This window comes from Bolinopsis microptera, chromosome 1 (genome assembly GCF_026151205.1).
Source record: "Bolinopsis microptera isolate Bmic1 chromosome 1, MBARI_Bmic_1.0, whole genome shotgun sequence".
Classification (NCBI taxonomy): Eukaryota; Metazoa; Ctenophora; class Tentaculata; order Lobata; family Bolinopsidae; genus Bolinopsis; species Bolinopsis microptera.
In genome coordinates, this window is record NC_087072.1 from 24,811,839 (window position 1) to 24,831,900 (window position 20,062).

At 39.3% G+C, this 20,062-nt stretch overlaps 2 protein-coding genes across 2 annotated transcripts in view; both read right to left on the reverse strand.

The window, feature by feature from the left end:
* The window catches only part of LOC134825886 (F-actin-uncapping protein LRRC16A-like), a 59,720-nt gene that overhangs the window by 29,228 nt on the left and 10,430 nt on the right, over positions 1-20,062 (reverse strand). Inside the window, exons 13-19 of the mRNA XM_063838075.1 lie at positions 17,165-17,306; positions 12,405-12,586; positions 12,121-12,236; positions 11,641-11,752; positions 7,810-7,878; positions 7,547-7,634; positions 4,326-4,424 (exon numbers count right to left, since the gene is read on the reverse strand). Coding sequence (XP_063694145.1) covers positions 4,326-4,424; positions 7,547-7,634; positions 7,810-7,878; positions 11,641-11,752; positions 12,121-12,236; positions 12,405-12,586; positions 17,165-17,306 — 808 coding nt within the window. The remainder of the gene's footprint in view (positions 1-4,325; positions 4,425-7,546; positions 7,635-7,809; positions 7,879-11,640; positions 11,753-12,120; positions 12,237-12,404; positions 12,587-17,164; positions 17,307-20,062) is intronic.
* LOC134823486 (O-acyltransferase like protein-like) lies at positions 18,082-19,677 on the reverse strand. The gene has a single exon (XM_063834973.1). The coding sequence runs from the start codon at positions 19,675-19,677 to the stop codon at positions 18,082-18,084; it is 1,596 nt and encodes a 531-aa protein (XP_063691043.1).

Consider the following 20,062-nt stretch of genomic DNA (forward strand, 5'->3'; position numbering starts at 1 on the left):
AGAGTCAGTACCTAGAACAAGAGTCAGTACCTCGAACAAGAGTCAGTACCTAGAACAAGAGTCAGTACCTAGAACAAGGGTTGGTACCTAGAACAAGAGTCAGTACCTAGAACAAGAGTCAGTACCTAGAACAAGAGTCAGTACCTAGAACAAGAGTCAGTACCTAGAACAAGAGTCAGTACCTAGAACAAGAGTCAGTACCTAGAACAAGAGTCAGTACCTAGAACAAGAGTCAGTACCTCGAACAAGGGTCAGTACCTAGAACAAGAGTCAGTACCTAGAACAAGAGTCAGTACCTAGAACAAGAGTCAGTACCTAGAACAAGAGTCAGTACCTAGAACAAGAGTCAGTACCTAGAACAAGAGTCAGTACCTAGAACAAGAGTCAGTACCTAGAACAAGAGTCAGTACCTAGAACAAGAGTCAGTACCTAGAACAAGAGTCAGTACCTAGAACAAGAGTCAGTACCTAGAACAAGAGTCAAGTAAAAATATGAGATTATTATGTACTCATAATTCAGACAACCTGAGCACTCGGTAAATGGTAAATAGTAAAACAACAAAACGTAATCATCTTCTTCCTATCTACTAATAATAATATGTTGTTGTACAATATATCACTTAGTTGTACAAATAAAACGTGCCTAGATCAGTGTACCAGTGTAGGTACCATGTAAACATGCAGAATGTATTAGCAGGTCATTGCATGCTCATTGATCTGACGTAGTTACAAAGTAGTAAGGCTAGATATTTATTATTTAAGTTAGCAATATTTCTATATTGCCTAGTGGTGGCATTTTTACGATATGTATAAAGTTTGAAGAAAAAAAATCTTCGTCGACGGACGATCAAGTTGAACTGCCAGTGATGAAACAATAGACAAAAGTCACAAATTAACATGCCAATAGAAAATATTTATATACATATATATAATTCAGATTCAAGTGGTTTGCCCGAACTCTGGAGATTCAAGTTCACTTTTCTATACTCAAAACTTATGACAGACTTTGAATCCGGAAAAATGATTTTCTTATGTATGATTTCCTAATATGAACTAAACATGAAAAGTAATGAAATAACTCTACATCAAAACTGCTCCCTTAAAATTCTGCAGAATAGGTATAATATTACAAGGAAAGCCCGGCAAAAACACGTTACATCATTTAATTATGGAGCTTTCATTCCATAAGCTTTGATACAACGGTTACAAGTATACCAATGTGCGAAAACTGGATTGTGGGTATGTTGATGAATACACAAGTAGTGTATCGAGTTTCTTGCAACTCCCCAGTCCAGGAATAACAGCATACCTCGCTGAACGATCCAGGTGTGCGATATTTGATCCTCGAATGTCTCATCCCACTACTTTTTACCCCCTAATACTGAGCATTTAACACGCACGTCCCACACGTACATCTAACCATGATCCTTAATTAATCCCCAAACCTAACCATAACACTAACTCAAACCCTGACTCAACAACCTTGACACCTTGTTTACAAATGGTATGATGTGAACATTTTGGAGCATTAAAACTTAAAAGCACTCTTTCGTGTCAAAATTGATGATATGGAGATTTTTACCTGTTAAAAATTGATGAAAAAAATGGGCGTGGCAGGAGCCGGTGGTTTCGGTTGGAGTTGAAGCTTGAAAAGTTTTTGGTAGTTATTTTATTTGGCCTTAGGCACAACAGATAAGCCTATATAAATTTCAGTTTGATGATATTTTAGTTTTATGAACCGGGCTAATGTCGAGGGGTGAAATTATCAGCCATCTCCCAGTGCGTTGTACATTCGTCCCAAACATAACACAATTTAAGGACAAAACACAAAAATGTTGAAAGCGAAAAGATAACAAGGTAAGACAGGAAGACAACGAGAATTAAACTGTAATGACTATTACTAATTAAGCACTTAAGCAATAAGCATGTTATTGCTACCAATGACTTTCATAAGTAAAGCCATCACCATGTGAACACCACTCGTCACTAGTCACTACCTCGTCATGTTTACTCATAACAAGGTTACACAAGGTTACTCATAACAAGGTTATTACTAGGTTACTACTACTACTACTACTACTACTACTACTACACTAGTAACAAACACGGTAGGATGGACAATTAATGTAAAATTGGAGAGTAGCCCCAACAGCCACGATTGGGTGTAGCAAGTGTAAAAATAACAAGTTAATGAGGTTGCTGCAGTGGGGAGATGGGAGCTGGTGTCAAGTGTCACTTTCCAGATACTTCCAATCATGTCACGTGACTATACTAAGTACCTTATACCTCTAAACTTCCTGCTAGTATAAAAACAAGGGGTCTACGCTGACTCAGAAGGCAATTCAAAGTGCAGATAAAGCAAATACTTTTGTTTTCTCATATGAAGTTGGTCTTTGAGCTAAGAATGTTGTAACTTGTAACTGACACCCTCCTCCTATTTTATGTGTATTATTATCACCTCAAGCAGTACTTCATCACACAAAATACACAGTCCACACTTTACAGTCGCTTTTGGGCTATGGAAATTGCTTTGTTTGAGTTCATATATTAGAACGCAATGAAACTACCGGACCACGATGTATGGGGACTTGCCATGGCAACATCAAAATAGTTCCCTGCAATCGCTGCTTCCTTAAAGCAACAAGAAAGATAATCACAACCTGTTACAATATGAATCTTAAATATCACAATCATGATTTTTACTGCAACGAAGAAGGACATATGATTATACAATTATGTAATGTCAAATAAAGATGTACAATATAATACACAAACCGAAAACAACATATTGTAGAGACGGAGAGAGAACTAATATATATACACAAGGTAGACCACATCTGGCTACGTAATGAGTATGATCAGCTTAACTCCACAACAATTGGATTAATTACATCCGAGTGTATAATTGGATTGATTAATTAATTAATTAACCCCACATTACATGAGTTCCTACCTTCAAAGTACTCTTCTTCATATTCCTACCCAACAGACAGCACGCACGCAAGGTAAACCAGAAATTGAACACTACCGAGAACTCGTTGAAATCCGAGATGAGACCCGTTCAAATAGGCATTATACAGGGAGTTGTGTGGTGGGAGGCGGGTAACATGATCTGTTTGGGGGTCTGGCCGGGTCAGCATATTTAGAGAATGTGTTTTATAATGTAGCCCAGCTGGGTGGTTGTTATGAGGGCTGCAGGTAACAAGAGTCGTGTGTTTGTGAGAGTCAGGGTGTAGTGACCCGTGACTGGTGTGTCACGGCTGACCAGCTGTTGTTGTTGTCAGGAAGGAGTTGGTGTTACCGTGACTTAATTACCAGGTGAAATGAACACTTTATATGGTACGTGTTTGGAGACAGAATATCAAGAGATGGTGAAAACAGTGTTTTAACATCTGTAAAAAGCAAAAGCGGGAAAAAGTGTTTCGTACCATCTAATCAGAAAATCGCGCAGAATGTTGAGAATAGTCTACCGGTTTATTTACCGGTCACCCACAGAGGTAACATATAGGTGCGGTGGGTGCGGAATCGCACTATTGATATGTTTGGGGACCGGTTTTTGGTAAAAATATATAGTATGTACCACACTTTTTCACACCATCGGCGGTTATTCGTTCTATAATGATTAGGGTCAAACGTTTTTCATGACGTAACATCGAAAAGAAGAACTACTATTTAAAATCAGGAAAGAAAAAAACATATAGAATACAATTTTCCTTCCCAGAAAGTTCATTATTATTATTATCTGATGGCAAGTTGATAATGCAGCGATAAAAAAACAAGGGTGAATTAAATCTTGGCGAATGTATAACTAATCAAGCTAGAACGTAATTCATGGCGCTCAACAGATTGAAATTTAGTCACTTATTCACGATTAGATATAATATCATAGTTATAGGTATAGTTAGATGATATTATAGTATTATAGTTTGGAATCTAATGTTGTAAAGTTACAATATTGAATATTCTGCCTCTATTATGCCCACAACCAGAGCTCAACTAGCCCCAGTTATCCTGCCCATATAATCGCAAAAACTTCTATGAGGATATAATGCTAGATTTATACATCTTGAATTGTCAGGAAACTCAGTGTAAGAAATTAACCTTGCAAGTTATTTGTTGTGTAAAACTCATGAATCGTGTGCGGCAACGTTATATACTACGCTATTGAATAATCCAACCCGAGAGTGCCTAAAGGCTCAAAATTTGGCGAAATAAATAGTTGCAATTTTGAATAATTGACTGGAAAGCAAAACTCACATAATATTTTAAATCGTTGCATTTTCAGATAAATAGCTGAAAAGCAAAAACTCGCTCTCAGTGACTTACCAGATTCTCAGAAGAGTTGAGGATAAAGTATTGTTGATGAAGGAGCAGGTCACCTCCTGCAATATCTGGTGAATTGTTCTTCTCTACGACACTGGTCATCTGCAAATGGTACGCGGTAAAAAAGTTATTAAGACTCCATATTTTAGGATGAACTAGAGGTTAACATCCTGATAACGGTTAATTACTGGTCTGGCAAGGTAACCAGTAGCTGCAGGAGTGATGTAACTGAGTTGGGAGAAATTCTGAGGTATAAATAAATCATGTGAAAGATAAGGAGTAGATTAAGGATGTGTTCAGGGTGATGTCTGGTTTAGGGCTCGGATTAACAGAGGCGATGAACAATAATACTCAAAAGAAGGTATGATTATGGATCGTAAAAATAAGAAGGTCCTAATGAGTCTTTAAAGTTATAAACTAGTTTCTTTTAGTTTTGTAAGAAAATAGCTGCTGTGGAAGAAATAAAAAGTTACAGTTTTTAAACTGTAAGAAGAACAACTACATATTAAATTGATGGAAACAGTCTGCTCCGAGGACCGCTGTTCAAGACAAAGTGCAAGGCCGAAAGTTAAAGTTAATTAATTTGGCTAGCTTAGATGAAATCACAGAAGGACTGACTTAGGAACAAAAGTAAGACGTGTTTCCAACCACACTATTGTGCACACTGCACCTGGTACCCCAGTTTGAGGACTCTCTCGAGTCCCTATGTATCAAGTATCAACGGTTGAGATGTGCCTGCGTCTTAAAGGTTGAGGCGCGGAGACAGATTGAAGGCAAGGTCGTAGAGACATGAGACATTGACTAAACTCAACCTTTTAAGCACAGAAATATTTTACCAACTTACGTCCATGGTCCTATCTAGACGTTTTAAGGCAAAAAACGGCAACTTTAAGAATTTTGCCTGTTTAAGCACTTCCAAAGTATATAGTATATAATATATATAATTATACAGTATACACTTTCATCGGTTCTGTTAGACTACGGTAGTACACACACATTGTAAGAATGCCAGAGACTAAGTTTCCAAATTTTCTACTGGATTGGAAACCTAACTATGGAAAGCGGTCACGAGGGAGACCCCGAAACGGTTGGATGGCCTGTGTACTCGAGGATGCTGCTAACTTTACAGGTGTTGACAACATCAATCGATATACAGTACGTCAGTTAGCATTGAACCAAGTGGAATGATGGAACCTGTTACGTCGTACAAGGGATGTGTTTGATACAGGCCACTCCAACGACTAGGTGGAGACCTCTTCATGTAGCATGTGTGCGTAGCTTAGATGACTGGTTTTATTAAAAATGTTGTAGTTGAAGATGTCAACTGATAAAGTAGTTAAGTGAGGTATTGTCTAGGATAAGACCAATTAGTGTTTATTTTATGATTTGTAATTAGAGTTTTTGTCTAATTACTTTTTGTTGAAAAGCAATTAAGAGGAAATCAGCGATTTATGTTTCAAAAACCATATTTTATTTATTTGTCCTTAACTTACGTTTGGATGGTCACTAGGCTCGGTAAGCTGATTCAGACAGTTTCTAATATGTTTCACATTGCCGGATATCACTCTATCACTTTTCAACAATCTCTCGACCTTCCCCACCATCCAACTGACATCCCTCTCTCTTTTTGATGTCTTCACATCACTCAAGTAGGATTTCACAGGATATGCAGTGATCAAAGAGTCTCGTGACCCAAAAAGAGAAGCAGGAGCGGTAAGGAATTCTTCCTCAGAGTGAGAGTCCATATACGAGAGGGAGTTTACAGCATAGCGTGGGTTTACATACCGAGAGCAACAAAAATGGTTATTGAGACAAAGACCATCACCACAAATATCGTCTTCAGTTCCAGATATAAAAAAATCAATGGCTTCCCCCGCGGTTTCATGATCGGACACGTTTGAGAGAGATTCTAAGTCAGAGAACTCCAGTTTATAAACACAATTATGATCTGATTCTGGAGCGAGGAAGGATCCTTCATGATGAGTAGTAATTCGTCCGCTATCTAGCAACTGATCCTTCGCATGATCCTCCGTTTCACGCTCTTTTAGGTTAGAACCACGCCGAGGATCGTCTCCAGTCATATCGGAGGTTAAAATATCCGGAGCAGAAGCAGGGTAACCGTCTAAGGAATATTGGTAAGCATACGAAGGTGCCACCTCCGATCCTACAACATGAATATCAAGTGAAGTAGAAACACCATCTAACGAGGTAGAGATGTAGCGGGAAGGAGGTATCGTGTTTCGCAGATCATCAAGTGAGAGCGTAGTGACCTCCTCCGCAAAAACAGTGATCAGATCATCATGCAGCTCACTGCCCTGAGTGGAAGAAGGAGGGTAGCTGGACACGACACTGTTCGACCTTGTCATGGATAATATCTCGGTCAACATGTCCCGTATCTCGTTAACACTCTCCAGGAGGGTCGAGTCTTGGATCCTCCCGTGGGAGCCACCACTTGATGATCTCACAGAATGTGATTCAGACATTGTTAGAATACAAGGTTGAGATGCAAGGAAAACGTTATCAGCTCGAGTAGAATGTGCAGACTACTCCGGGCCTCATGTTACAAGCAGCGGTATTTGTTTCGGCTAACGAACCGCAACAGAGTGGCTATACAGTTTACCTGCGGCTAAAGTATCGGTCATTGCTCTTTCAGTGCGGTACAATTTTAATGTTAGGGACTAGGGTTATAGTACATTATACCTTATCTACATGAGGGGTGTTGTTAACTACTTATTATCTTATCGGCTACAATTAGGGCGGCTTTAACAGCTGCATTATTGCGCCCATACCTTTTAGCAGCGCGCATTTTTCACAATCAACAATTTCAAACTTTTGATAAAAGTATGTGCTGCAACTATGCTGCGTACATTTACTAAACACATTGAAGAGATTAATTATGATTAAATAATTTGTGCACAATATAATAACATCATGTTGCAAACATGTATTTGGAAATTGTCATTAATCATCGGCTAGAAAGGCACCATTTCTTAATTCTTATAGGTGGATCCGGCTGTGATTAAGAGATTAAAAGCCAAATTATCAAATATTTGTCAAAATTTACCACTCGCTATTTTAAGAGAGGCTGCATTAAGTCTGTAAATAAAATGCGAGGAAGATAGGACGAATTGAAGTGAGATTGTAACGATACGAAATAACGACGAATAGACAATTATAAAATATGTACACTGTTTCGATAGGGTGATATCTAGACAGCAACTAACCTTATTAATACAAGAAGCGATCTCATTCGATCTTGAAGAGGAACCTATATCTTGATAAGGATATACCAAACTTTGGAGGGTGGTGTTTCTGTGGAAGGATTGGTAATTTAAAATCCGCATTCCACAGAAATTTAATTTAATTTAAAATCTGCATTCCACAGAAATCATTTCTTACTTCTGTCAGTGCAAGCTGGATTGCTGTTTTACAAAGTAATCAACATTTGCTGATCTGTATCATTATTAATTACTAAATATAGACTCACAGAGAGAAAGCTGCTGCTAGATCTTTAAACCCTTGAAGAGATATCTGGTTGTTATCTAGGGCTATCTTCCTAAAACAAAATTACTGATGATCAATTTAAATTAATCAATCTATTAACTTAACAACAAGTAAGCACAACAATTTGGCGCACGTAAACTAACTAAACTAACATTCCTGAATAAAAACACAAGCAGGAAACGAGTAAAGCGATACTCAGTCTCCGCTACACGATACCCAGTCTCCGCTACACGATACCCAGTCTCCGCTACGCGATACCCAGTCTCCGCTACGCGATACCCAGTCTCCGCTACGCGATACCCAGTCTCCGCTACGCGATACCCAGTCTCCGCTACGCGATACCCAGTCTCCGCTACGCGATACCCAGTCTCCGCTACGCGATACCCAGTCTCCGCTACACGATACCCAGTCTCCGCTACGCGATACCCAGTCTCCGCTACGCGATACCCAGTCTCGCTACACGATACCCAGTCTCCGCTACACGATACCCAGTCCCTCCGCTACACGATACCCCAGTCTCCGCTACGCCGATACCAGTCGCCGCTACGCGCTTACCAGTCTCCGCTACACGATACTCAGTCTCCGCTACGCGATTACCCAGTCTCCGCCTACACGATACCAGTCTCCGCTACGCGTACCCAGTCTCCGCTACGCGATACCAGTCTCCGCTACGCGATACCCAGTCTCCGCTACGCGATACCCAGTCTCCGCTACGCGATACCCAGTCTCCGCTACGCGATACCCAGTCTCCGCTACACGATCTAATAAAATAATGGAGTAATAGCTGCTGATCACTCGTAATAACAGAGCACACCCGCGTGTGGCAAACACGATCACAAAATATGTACACTAATTAGATATGGATCCACGGGTGTTCTTCCTAGTCCGTCACCTCTCATTTCCAAGCTGGTCACGTGATCAAAACACGTGACGGAGATGTGCAAACCAGGTAAATAGTGTAAGGAATTTTACCTCATCAATTATCTTACTTGATCTGAAATGTGGTTACAATAGATGGGTAGTGCAGAATAGAGGAGAGAAATTATAGCTGCTGAAAAGTAAAGACATGTGATAGGTGAGTAAAGAAGAAGTTCTGTCCTGAGAGTGTAAGAGAAAGAAGTAGAATTAGATTTAAATTAAGTTTGTACGTTGGTTCCAAAGCGTTGGTTCCAAATCAAAATATTATTGCGATTAGATATAGGGTGAGAGGTCAACATGAAGTGTATCAGACAACGAACTTTACTTAATACTATTTGTAGGTACACAGAATCAAGATTATTCTAGCATTTACATTAATAAATCACATTTCACTTTAACAAGAGGTGCATATCTTCAGTCCTAAAAACATAAGTTAATTAAGTTAGCTCGGTTAGCTGATGTACTTAATTTTATTATCACAGTGCACACAGTTTAATGATTGATCAGTGATCTGGAGCTTCTGAAAATTCTTAGTCTCGGTATTTTCGTGCAAATTCCAAGTTATTTCTGAATTTCTTTTTCTTGCAGATAAAATGTGACGATAGATATTAGAGGTTTACTTATCAACTCTATTTTACTCATAGATCAGACGTGCGTTCTCACACGCACTTTCAAATAACAACCACTTTTTAAACCATACACTTAATCACAAATCAACACCGCTTCCACCAATAATAAAGCGCAAATAACAAGTTTATCAGCACTTTACCAGGCTGAGTTTACAACGCCGGTTCCACCAATAATAAAGCGCAAATAACAAGTTTATCAGCACTTTACCAGGCTGAGTTTACAACGCCGGTTCCACCAATAATAAAGCGCAAATAACAAGTTTATCAGCACTTTACCAGGCTGAGTTTACAACGCCGGTTCCACCAATAATAAAGCGCAAATAACAAGTTTATCAGCACTTTATCAGCACTTTATCAGCACTTTATCAGGCTGAGTTTACAACGCCGGTTCCACCAATAATAAAGCGCAAATAACAAGTTTATCAGCACTTTACCAGGCTGAGTTTACAACGCCGGTTCCACCAATAATAAAGCGCAAATAACAAGTTTATCAGCACTTTACCAGGCTGAGTTTACAACGCCGGTTCCACCAATAATAAAGCGCAAATAACAAGTTTATCAGCACTTTACCAGGCTTAATAAAGCGCAAATAACAAGTTTATCAGCACTTTATCAGCACTTTACCAGGCTGAGTTTACAAAAGATAGACTAGACTTTCACCTGATCAAGAGCAAACACACATAAAACAGTACACAACAGTTTGCACAACAACCCAGGGAAACGACGCTCACTTGATCAAATCGACAGTCAAATTAGGTTACTCAGAAAATAGTTAACTACCAATCCGTTTCTAACATAAACATTCTCAATTATTATCCAACACAAAATTGAATATTCAGTCCCTAAGAGAGAGGGAGTGAACAGGCCCTTTAGTGTTCAACATATTATCAAACTCTCGATACACAATCAAAACAAACGGAGGACAGATCATTGTGTCCACAATATACAGACTGTAGTGTTTGTATAACAATAGCACACACGGTACACAGCTAATGACAGAGAAGAGCTTTATCTGAAGCTCCAGCTTGCTACATATTATGTTAGTTAGTTAACCAGAATTAGAGTAGTGTAGCAAATTTATTTAACTGCCGTGAAAGGCACGTTCTGCGAGGCAGACACGTGCGGCGCCGCCGGTAGCGTAGCAACAGTAACGTGCAGCGCCGCCGGTAGCGTAGCAACAGTAACGTGCAGCGCCGCCGGTAGCGTAGCAACAGTAACAGTGGGACAAAAAATCGATACCGCGATTTTTAACAGACTATACATAAGGCTATACATAAAATTTGTCGCAAATAATGGGAAAAATCCGCACATGCCGCGATTTCATTTTGTCCCTGATAACAGTGGGACACTATAACAATACGATAAAAGACTGAACTTATACATACAGTTTTCAATGTCAATATCACGTTGATCATTAATAAATCTCAATAGTTGCATTAAATTGTGTATAGTGTTCCAATGAAAAAGTTAAACAATATAGACGGCACAATCAGTGAGGCTTAACAAACAGCACATGTTAGCAGACTAGTTAAAACATTTAATACCATGAGCTCCTATTTAAACCCTCAACTTCACCAACGTGATTGATTACAATGAACAATCAGGATAAAGCGGGTGCGGGAGTTAATTCACCATCTTTCAGCAGAATGATGTTCACACCACGTATGTGGTATTATTAAGAAACTGTTTACACCATTAAAATATTCAAAACCCCTAAAAGAAATCAAGTGGTGATCAGTACAGATCAATATTTACAGAACACGTATGTGGTATAGACAGATAAATAGCGGTTGCTGCTGCTTTATACAGGGTACATAGTATGCGATCTTACCACGACATGGGAGGGTGGAACAAAACGGGTTAGAGGTTTAATCTCATCTTAGAGAGCCCTCTCCTGCTGTGAGAAAAACTAGATTTTAGGAAACTAGATTTTAGGAAACTAGATTTTAGGAAACTAGATTTTAGGAAACTAGATTTTAGGAAACTAGATTTTAGGGATTGTCAACTTGAACTTGTTGCAGAAGATTAACTCGGAAGCAATACCACAAAATTAAACTGTGGTACTGGTAATACTATGTAATCTCTTCCGCATAATGTGGTGTGTTCTAGAAGCATAAACGTTTTCTAGAAGCAATAGCTTGTCAGCTTGATTTCTACAATTATTCAAAGATATAAGAGTTTCAATAACAACTGTCAGTAAAATATAACTCCGTAATAAAAACAATTCCTCGCTAAAAACAAGTTAAATAATAAATAAAGAACATTACCTGAGGGTTTTGTTGACAGAAAGTGACTGGGCAAGTACCCTAGCTCCTGAGTTAAGGGTGGCGTTACCACTCATATCCAACTCTCTTAGTTTCTTGTTGTATGCTAGACATCCTGAAGAGAGAGAGAGGTTACTAACTTTGAATACTTTGGAGAGATTCGTAGATTCCTCTACTGGGTCATCGAATAGTTCTACCGCCCTTAAGTTATGTTTGTCTAATGATGGACTTACTAAATTAAATAAGTAAACAGAAGGAAAGCGCCGCTTATTCACGTAAGTGGATATGAAATGTGCCGGGAATTCCTTAAAATCTCAATCTTCTTATATTTATTTTTATTTTGGAATAGGTTCAATAAGAACATGACAATATCTGATAAACTGTGTCACCTTGTAATTGTGTCATTTGTTATTTTGTTATCCTTAACAAAATAACAAATGGGGGGGGGGGGGGGGGGGGGGGGGGTGGGGCTCTGTAACTGACCTATAAAAGGGTTGAGTTCTGATTTCAACTTCAAGTTAGAGATATTGAGACTTTGTATTGTGTTCTCCTTGTCCTCCACTAATGATATCAGTGTCTTCACAAAGAATCTCTTATCTCTGAAACGATTTAATAAAGATTCTATTTTAGATGATAGTTGGTACAGTGATATCGTGAAATCGGAGTAAGAAATTTTACACTGACTGATCCGTGCAAACTTAAGTCTAAAACTAAGAATATGATAATCAGCAACACATAAACTTTAATTACCCACCGTTGAAACTTACTTGAGTTTGTTTAACTTGAAGTTGTCACTGATATCGAGGTGTTTGACCCCCTTGTAACCATGTAGAGCAGTGAGCAGCGTGCTCAACTCTCCCTCACCCTCGTTACTGCTCAGTATCAAGCTTGTCACATTGGTAAGAGAGGGGAGCAGTGATGCTAGCAGTCTGATTCCGCTTATTCCTAGCTGGTATCAGGATGTGAGGTTAGGTATGGTGACTAACGTTAAATTATTTTAGAAGTGTCATGATAAGGGGACTGTCGTGCACGTAAAGGATTCTTAACCTTACTTTCCAGTCAGAAGTCTGGAAGTCATGACCGTCTGATCAAAACTATGCCTTTTATTGCGTTATACTATATACTAGGTTAGAAATGAAATCTGAGTAGGGAAAATATTTTAACACATACTGATTACTGGTCTATATTTTGCGTAAAATGTTGGTGAGGACTGAAGCACTGAATTCATTCTGAATCGGTAAATCGTTGTCGCGTAACAAACGTTGATGTTTCGTGCTCTCACTATTTCAAATCCTATTCTGTTCCAGTTATCGCAAATTTTAAAGAAATTTAAAATTTTCTTGATGGCGCTTATGTTTTCAAATTAGTCGCATTTTGGCACATTTTTGATTGACTTGATTATTGCTGAAATTAATATGAATAATGCAATGGATATATCTTGTAACAATATTCATCGGTTTAATGTCGCTCACTGTAATTCAATACCTACCAACTCGTGTTACACATTAAAATACCTTCGCAACATTTTGAGTTTCTATTCAGCTTGCTACACCATATTATATCATAAGTTGGCGTTTCCCTTGTTGCACATATGAAATTGATTCTTTTTAACCAGAGTAGAGGATGAATCTGGTTGCGTCCTCTCAATTGCAACAGAAAATTGGTTTCAGAATCGTTTTGCATACAAATCATACTAATCATATACATATTGTAATAATCATAAACATGAATTCATCATTTACATGAACTAGTATAATCATATACATGAATTCATCATCTACATAAACTAATCATATACATGAATTAATTACCTTACTCGGGATTATTATAACCGGGATAAAGTGGTGGGTTTTGGAAGATTCCGCCATATTTTTCCCGGTCATAAATTTTACCAGTCATAAAAAAACCCGCCGACTCAGATTATGGGGTTCCAAGGGGGTGGTGATCATCATATTTTACCCGAAGTCTCATATGTGCTAGAGAAGACTTTTGAAGCAGTGGATGGAGGGATGTAACTTTATTGGCGGTTGCTACCATAATTTCGTTATAAAAATCACAATTTGGTTATAGAAATCAGATTTCAGGGTGGACCGTGATTCTCACTTTTCTTGCCCATGAAGTGAGTAAACTGTGCCACTATTTCATGGTCCACGGTGGATTGATTACTGGAGCAGTTGAAGATGCAAAGCCAAGACGTTCCCCAATACCAAGCGGTGGGCAGGAAATTAAGCTCCGGCTGACCTTCAGAGCAGTGGCCCATTAGCGGACAAAATGAAAGTTTTGTTAAGACAACAATACAACTTCGAATTTGACGGTCAGCAGCAGGGTGATATAAATAATGATAATGGAGGGGACATTAGCGATAATGAGAATGAGAATACGCTTTAATGAAGATTTGACTTATTATTGCTATAGATTTATTTTCCTTCAAATACTAGACGTGTCTTTTTTTCTATTTCTGAGTAATATCAGTAACTGTAAATTGAAATAGCTTCTTTAACAAGTAACAAAAACAGAAATTTCGGTTGAAAATTTGTTGACCTCTGGAAAAAAACTTGAAAGGTCGGCCACCGGTAAATACATGACCGGGATAATTTGGCGGGTTTTGGGAAATTCCTCCATATTTTTCCCGGTTATTAATTTTCCCAGTCATAAATTAACCCGCTATAATATTCCCGAGTAAGGTATATAATATATATAATAGGCTAGGTTGGTTTGGTCAGGAAGAGCGGGTTTGTTTACGCAACTATAAAGCTATAAGTATAACAGTATAACACTGGGACCCAGTCTATAACACGTTCTCGTTATGATGATTTGATAGTATGAAGTAAGTTTATAGTTCAGTGCTAGCTTATCAGATTACTGCGGTGCTAAAAGCCTCTCTATGTTTATTAAAATCTTTTATTCTAGCCCCAGATCCTAAGCGGAGTGATATAATTTATAACACGAGTGGTCTGTAGTAAATATTTAAACAATAGTGCACTTCCCACACGTGCATTTATATTTTAATTGGTTTACTCCATCTTTATTGTTCCCACACACACAGCGTAAACTATAAACCAACTAAACACCTACTCTCCACAGTATTTACATACCAGACGGTCAGCTGTTTGTAATTTGTACGTTTATCAAGCCTTCGTATACCTTATCGGACCTTATTTGGACGGACATTACTTGAACGCTGGAGGCCCTAGCGTTCACTTTAATGTCCTTTCAAATAAAGTCCGTTGAAATGTTTTCAAAAATTTTTCCATTTCGAACTTTTTGTCCAGAATATGACAACTAGACTTTGAGAACTTTATTGTGCCGTAAGTTAACGACGGAAAGTTTCTCATTGGTCTGCCGGAGGCACAGAAAACTCTACTACTACTACTACTAGTATATGATGTTTTCAAGGGTCACTTGACGGAAAAAAGTCAACGAAATTATGGCACTCAACAACTAGTCCCCGCCAACATGACAAACTTGTTCCAGCGTCTATATTATGGGTAAATCGTGTTGCCAAGGACATTGTCCGACGTTGTTATAGTTCATATTACTCGGGGGCGGTAATAAAACAGTGCTAGGAAAGCTCCACGTGATGTTAACCTTAAGGTTGTCTAAGATAAAACCACTTCACGCCGAATGGCTTGTAAAAGTTAACACTGAAATGCAGGACCGGGGTAGTTTGATAAAAAAAGATTTCAATAAAGCTAAGAAATCACTGATACTTTAAGCATGGACTATTTCATGCACGAAAACCCATTTGATGAAGATGATATGTGATATTAGACACTGATCATGTACACATTTTTAAACACTTTTACTGCTTAATTACTGTTTTTCTTACTAACTGTATAAAAAATGGATTTAAAAATCATTTGCTGAAATTTAAAAAACGTCAAAAAAACGTCAAAAAAAATTTGGATTTTTGATGGTTTTGAATGCCTTCGAGCGTTCATATTAATGTCTGTTCATAATTATGTCCGTTCATGTAATTTCCGTCCAAATAAGGTCCGATAAGGTATTAAGTTTAACATTATTTATCATTATAGATATTATTAGACGGCTGTTAGCGTAACAGCTGGCTTAATTACTAGAATACTAACTGAGGCTATAATAGCTATACTAACAGTGTCTATAAAGCTATAATAAGAGCCGTTACGATATTTCTTCATTTCGACACTGCTTTTTTTGCCAAGGTTGTAGTGACACAAACAGTTCCACACAATTTCCACCCCAGGGAAGATGAATCTAACCGCAGCTGACAATCTCTACATGACCTGGTGTTACATGTCTCTCATCCTTGGTATATCAGGTAACCTGTTCGTCCTTCACAGCACCATCAAACACAGCGCAATAAAGATGGACAAGATGTCAGTGTGGCTGATCCAGAACATTTCTGTGACTGATATCCTGCACCTCCTCTTCCTCCTCCTCCCCATCCTCATCACCCTGCACGCTGGTAAGGTCTGGATCCTGGGAACAGTAGCGTGTGAGGTGGTGTCCCAGTACCGGTATTGTGCTGTCCTCTCCAACATGATCCTTATCAACATCCTCTCCCTCAACAAGGTGCTGAGGTGTCGGTATCCGTTGCGGAATCTTCACAGCACGTGGAAGCAGCGAGTATCGGTTACCGTGGGAACGGTGGTGCTGTGCGCGACCCAGCCCGTGTGGAGGTGGGGGTGGGGTGCTAGCGGGGACCTGGAGGTGTCCTTCTCAGAGTATCTGTGCTACTGCTGGGACCATGAGACCAACGTCACGAGATATTTTTTCAACAGACTGGATCTGGTTTGTGCGATACTGCTTCAGATAGGCCCCTGCTTAGCTCTCGTCATCATGAACGCTATTCTGATCTACATAGCCTTCAAACATACTCACACCACCATCAACTGGTCTAATGTCTCCATCGTGGTGTTTGTAACAGGGGTGTTCCTGGCCTCCATTTTGCCTCACTTCGTGTACTTTCTGAAGAACCGTCAGAACTGGACTGACTCGGTGGAGTTGAGGTGGACGGTGGCTACCACGTTTGTTTCCACTTTCTCGAACCCTGTTATATACTTCCTGACTAACCCTACCTTCAGAACTTACACAACAACACTGGTTGCGAGATACACTAGACTGTTCAGCTCTCAGAGGGTAGGAATGGGAGATAATGCTAATAACGGAGGATGCCTACAAAATACAAGCACTGTCAGTAGAAATGATGTTTAAATACAGCGAGAGTTAGATTTAATCGATATTTGCTTAACATTACCCGGTGGACCGAAAACTGATACAGTAAACTTATCTAAGCAATGATATTAATATACAGATTAGGAAGTAGCTGCCAAATTTATAGTAGCTTCATTTTAGTTATTTTTTCTTTTCTCAAAATTATTTATTAATATATATATAATAGGCTGGTTTTGATAAAGTATAGTAATGTACAATGTAGATAATCAATTTTAGAGATGAAAGCACCTGGATTGTAATATATTATGATTATGCGACTGTTAATTTATAAGCTTAAAGACATAGCAGTGATATGAGCTCCATTTAATAATACCTCACAAAAAGAGAGGTTTAGGTAAACTTCTGTAAGAAGGATATTATCGGATATTCCAGATAGTAGTAACTTGAGAACGTCGGGAGGGAGCTTACATCCGGAGAGATCTATGTGATTCAAGTCTTGACATGTCACGATAAACCTGGGACATACAATTACATATAATATAGACATTATGTTAAATTTTAAACAATGTTTGTATAAAGTTTAGCATATTATACATACAACCCGGCGCGGGAGACAGGCCTCCAATAAGGATTTCGCAGTATCGACCATGACGTCACACTCCAAAAAGGTCCCTGACGACTTCGTTTATCAGATGAAGAATAAAAATCTAAACTAGCGTGAAAGACAAACGTTAGACCTTTCCTTAGCACTAATCAATACTCTCTTAGGTCTAAAGTTAGGTCTAGGTCATGTGCGGTAAAAATTTAAAGCATTCGTCTCCGGTCGGGGAGGGGGGGGGGGGGAACTTAGTACCTGATCCCCCCGCTCCGGTGTATCCGAACCAGGTACGTGGAATGTTAAAATTGGTGCGTGTGGTGTATGGTAGAGTGTCTCACACACCCAGGAAAAACTAGAACTCCCTGCATCCTTGCAGTATGAGAATATTATTAAACCGCTAGATAGCTTTAAAAGGCCAATCTATAGATTGGCTTCTTTTAATTACGCATAATTAACAGTTATTCTACTTTGTTTCCAGACTCACGAATTTTGAAATCGGCTAATTTTTCAGAAATTAGCAACAGATAATATCAGAAGAGGATTATTACATTCACCCACTATTGACACGATTAAAAATAAAATGCACCAAATTTAGAAATTTTAAAATAATAAATGATTGTTCATAATAAAACATATTTCAATCGGTAGTGACAGGTGTCATCCCCTGCATGATATTTATTAATCAAGCTGATCTAAATGCTCTTCCTGTATGTGATACCCTCTAGATTAGCGACAGGTTGTTCCACAGCCAGGTACAACAAAGCAGCAGAGAGATATGACATAGCCAGAGTTCCCAGATAGAGTACGGCAAACTCAAAGTCCGAATTGAGGAAGAGAGTGTGTTTCATCTGACCAAACAGCGCTGTTATCAGACCTAAATGGAGGAGGAAGACGGAGTAGGTGAGTCTGGAGAGGATCTGCCAACCACTCCAGCTGAGGAAGGAGTTTATGAACCCTCCCAAGCCACACTGACAGAGAAGAATCTGTATGGTTAGTGACAGAGACCATGCAATCCTTGCTAAACTCTGGTAAAACACACTTTCCGCTTCATCGGGATTCCCTTTCTGCATATTCTGGGCATCATCACACAACCCGAACACCACAGCGTACTCTACAGCAGCGGTTACTGCCCATATTGGTGTAGCACACATCACTTTCTGCCACTCTGGCAGAGTCTTCACTCCATCCGAGATCTGCTTTCCCCATTTCCAATAAAACCAGCCCCCTAATATCCCCACTAGATACGGTGTTATCCTGATCCAGGGTTTATTGTATTGTAGCCACATTTCATCCAGGTTACTGCCTGCAGTTGTTATGACAGCAGCGGATACAGCACTACAGATCATAGTACCACCAGTGGCTAGCACTCCAAGTAATGGTGTCCCGAACAGGAGCACTACAAAGAGAGGAGCTATCAGGAAGAACTGCATATTGTTGGCCAGATACCAACCCTGTCCCAGACATGTGGCTGCAGCCTTCCAGGGGACCAAGTTGTTGATGTAAAGGACGTTGGTGTACCAGTACTCTTCGCACATCTTATGACTGCCCATATCAGTTGTTTGTGTTTGCTGTGCACGTGGTCCAGTCATAAGGAATCTATAACGCCACCCCTCAATCAGCAGGGCTACCAAATATGGCACTGTTAGTCTCACATACCTGTGTACATAGAATGCAATCCATTGTAAAGGAGTGAGACCACCTCTTTTGGCAAGCTGCTTTAACAGGAGATATGTCACCAGAAACCCACTCAAGGCAAAGAAAGAATCAGAGGGAATAACATTGTAAACCACTATGAAATTTCTTCGCTTGACGAGCTCTGTTATGTACGAATAACCACCAATGAATAATGCTGAATAGGCGTGACCAAGAACCACCCGGTTGATACTGAGAACCCTGATGCCGTTCAGACAGAGCACCTGTCCCGGTTTAGTAGTGGTGGTGAAGAGAGTCTCTATTGTCCTCTGCAGAGCGAAACACTTAGCTAACCTCCCTGGCAACCACTCCGGCTGGTTTGAGGTCTCATACTGCTCCTTAGCTAACATCCCTGGCAACCACTCCCGCTGGTTTGAGGTCTCTTCCTTTACCTCAGTGGAAGGAACCTGCTTGTCCACATCTTTGTGAGGATGTTCCTCTGCGTCAACTAGAAGTAGAACTGTCGTATCATCTTGTTCCAAAAATCTAATGATTATCGGTTCAAGGTTGTACCAGAGCGTGCCTACCACAACTAATATCCCGAGGAGGGAGACTATTGTGACTGCTGCATCGAACTCTTGTTTCCCATCATACATAATCTGCAAATAATGCAGCTGTTATTTTAAATATCGCTGCAGCTTGGATTGTTAGTAATATCAGTAGTTGCAGTCTTGTTGCTGATCATAACAACAACAGCAGAACAACCACCATCTTTTTGTTAATTTAGATTGCTATCTAAAGTAACTAGCTATGACTGAAATATTATCTAATCACCAAGGTCCAAGAGGGTTTCGGAATACTTAGTCTAATGTTAATTCTACCAATGCTGTTACGTATATATATAAACACATAAAATAAAGCAGGTAGAAATGAAAACATGACCCTATTATGTCTTAGTAAAGTCAAATACGTCCCAATTTAAGCCTTTGTCGGGCATAATTCGCAACAAAGTATGTATTTATGATAAAGGAAATAGTAGAT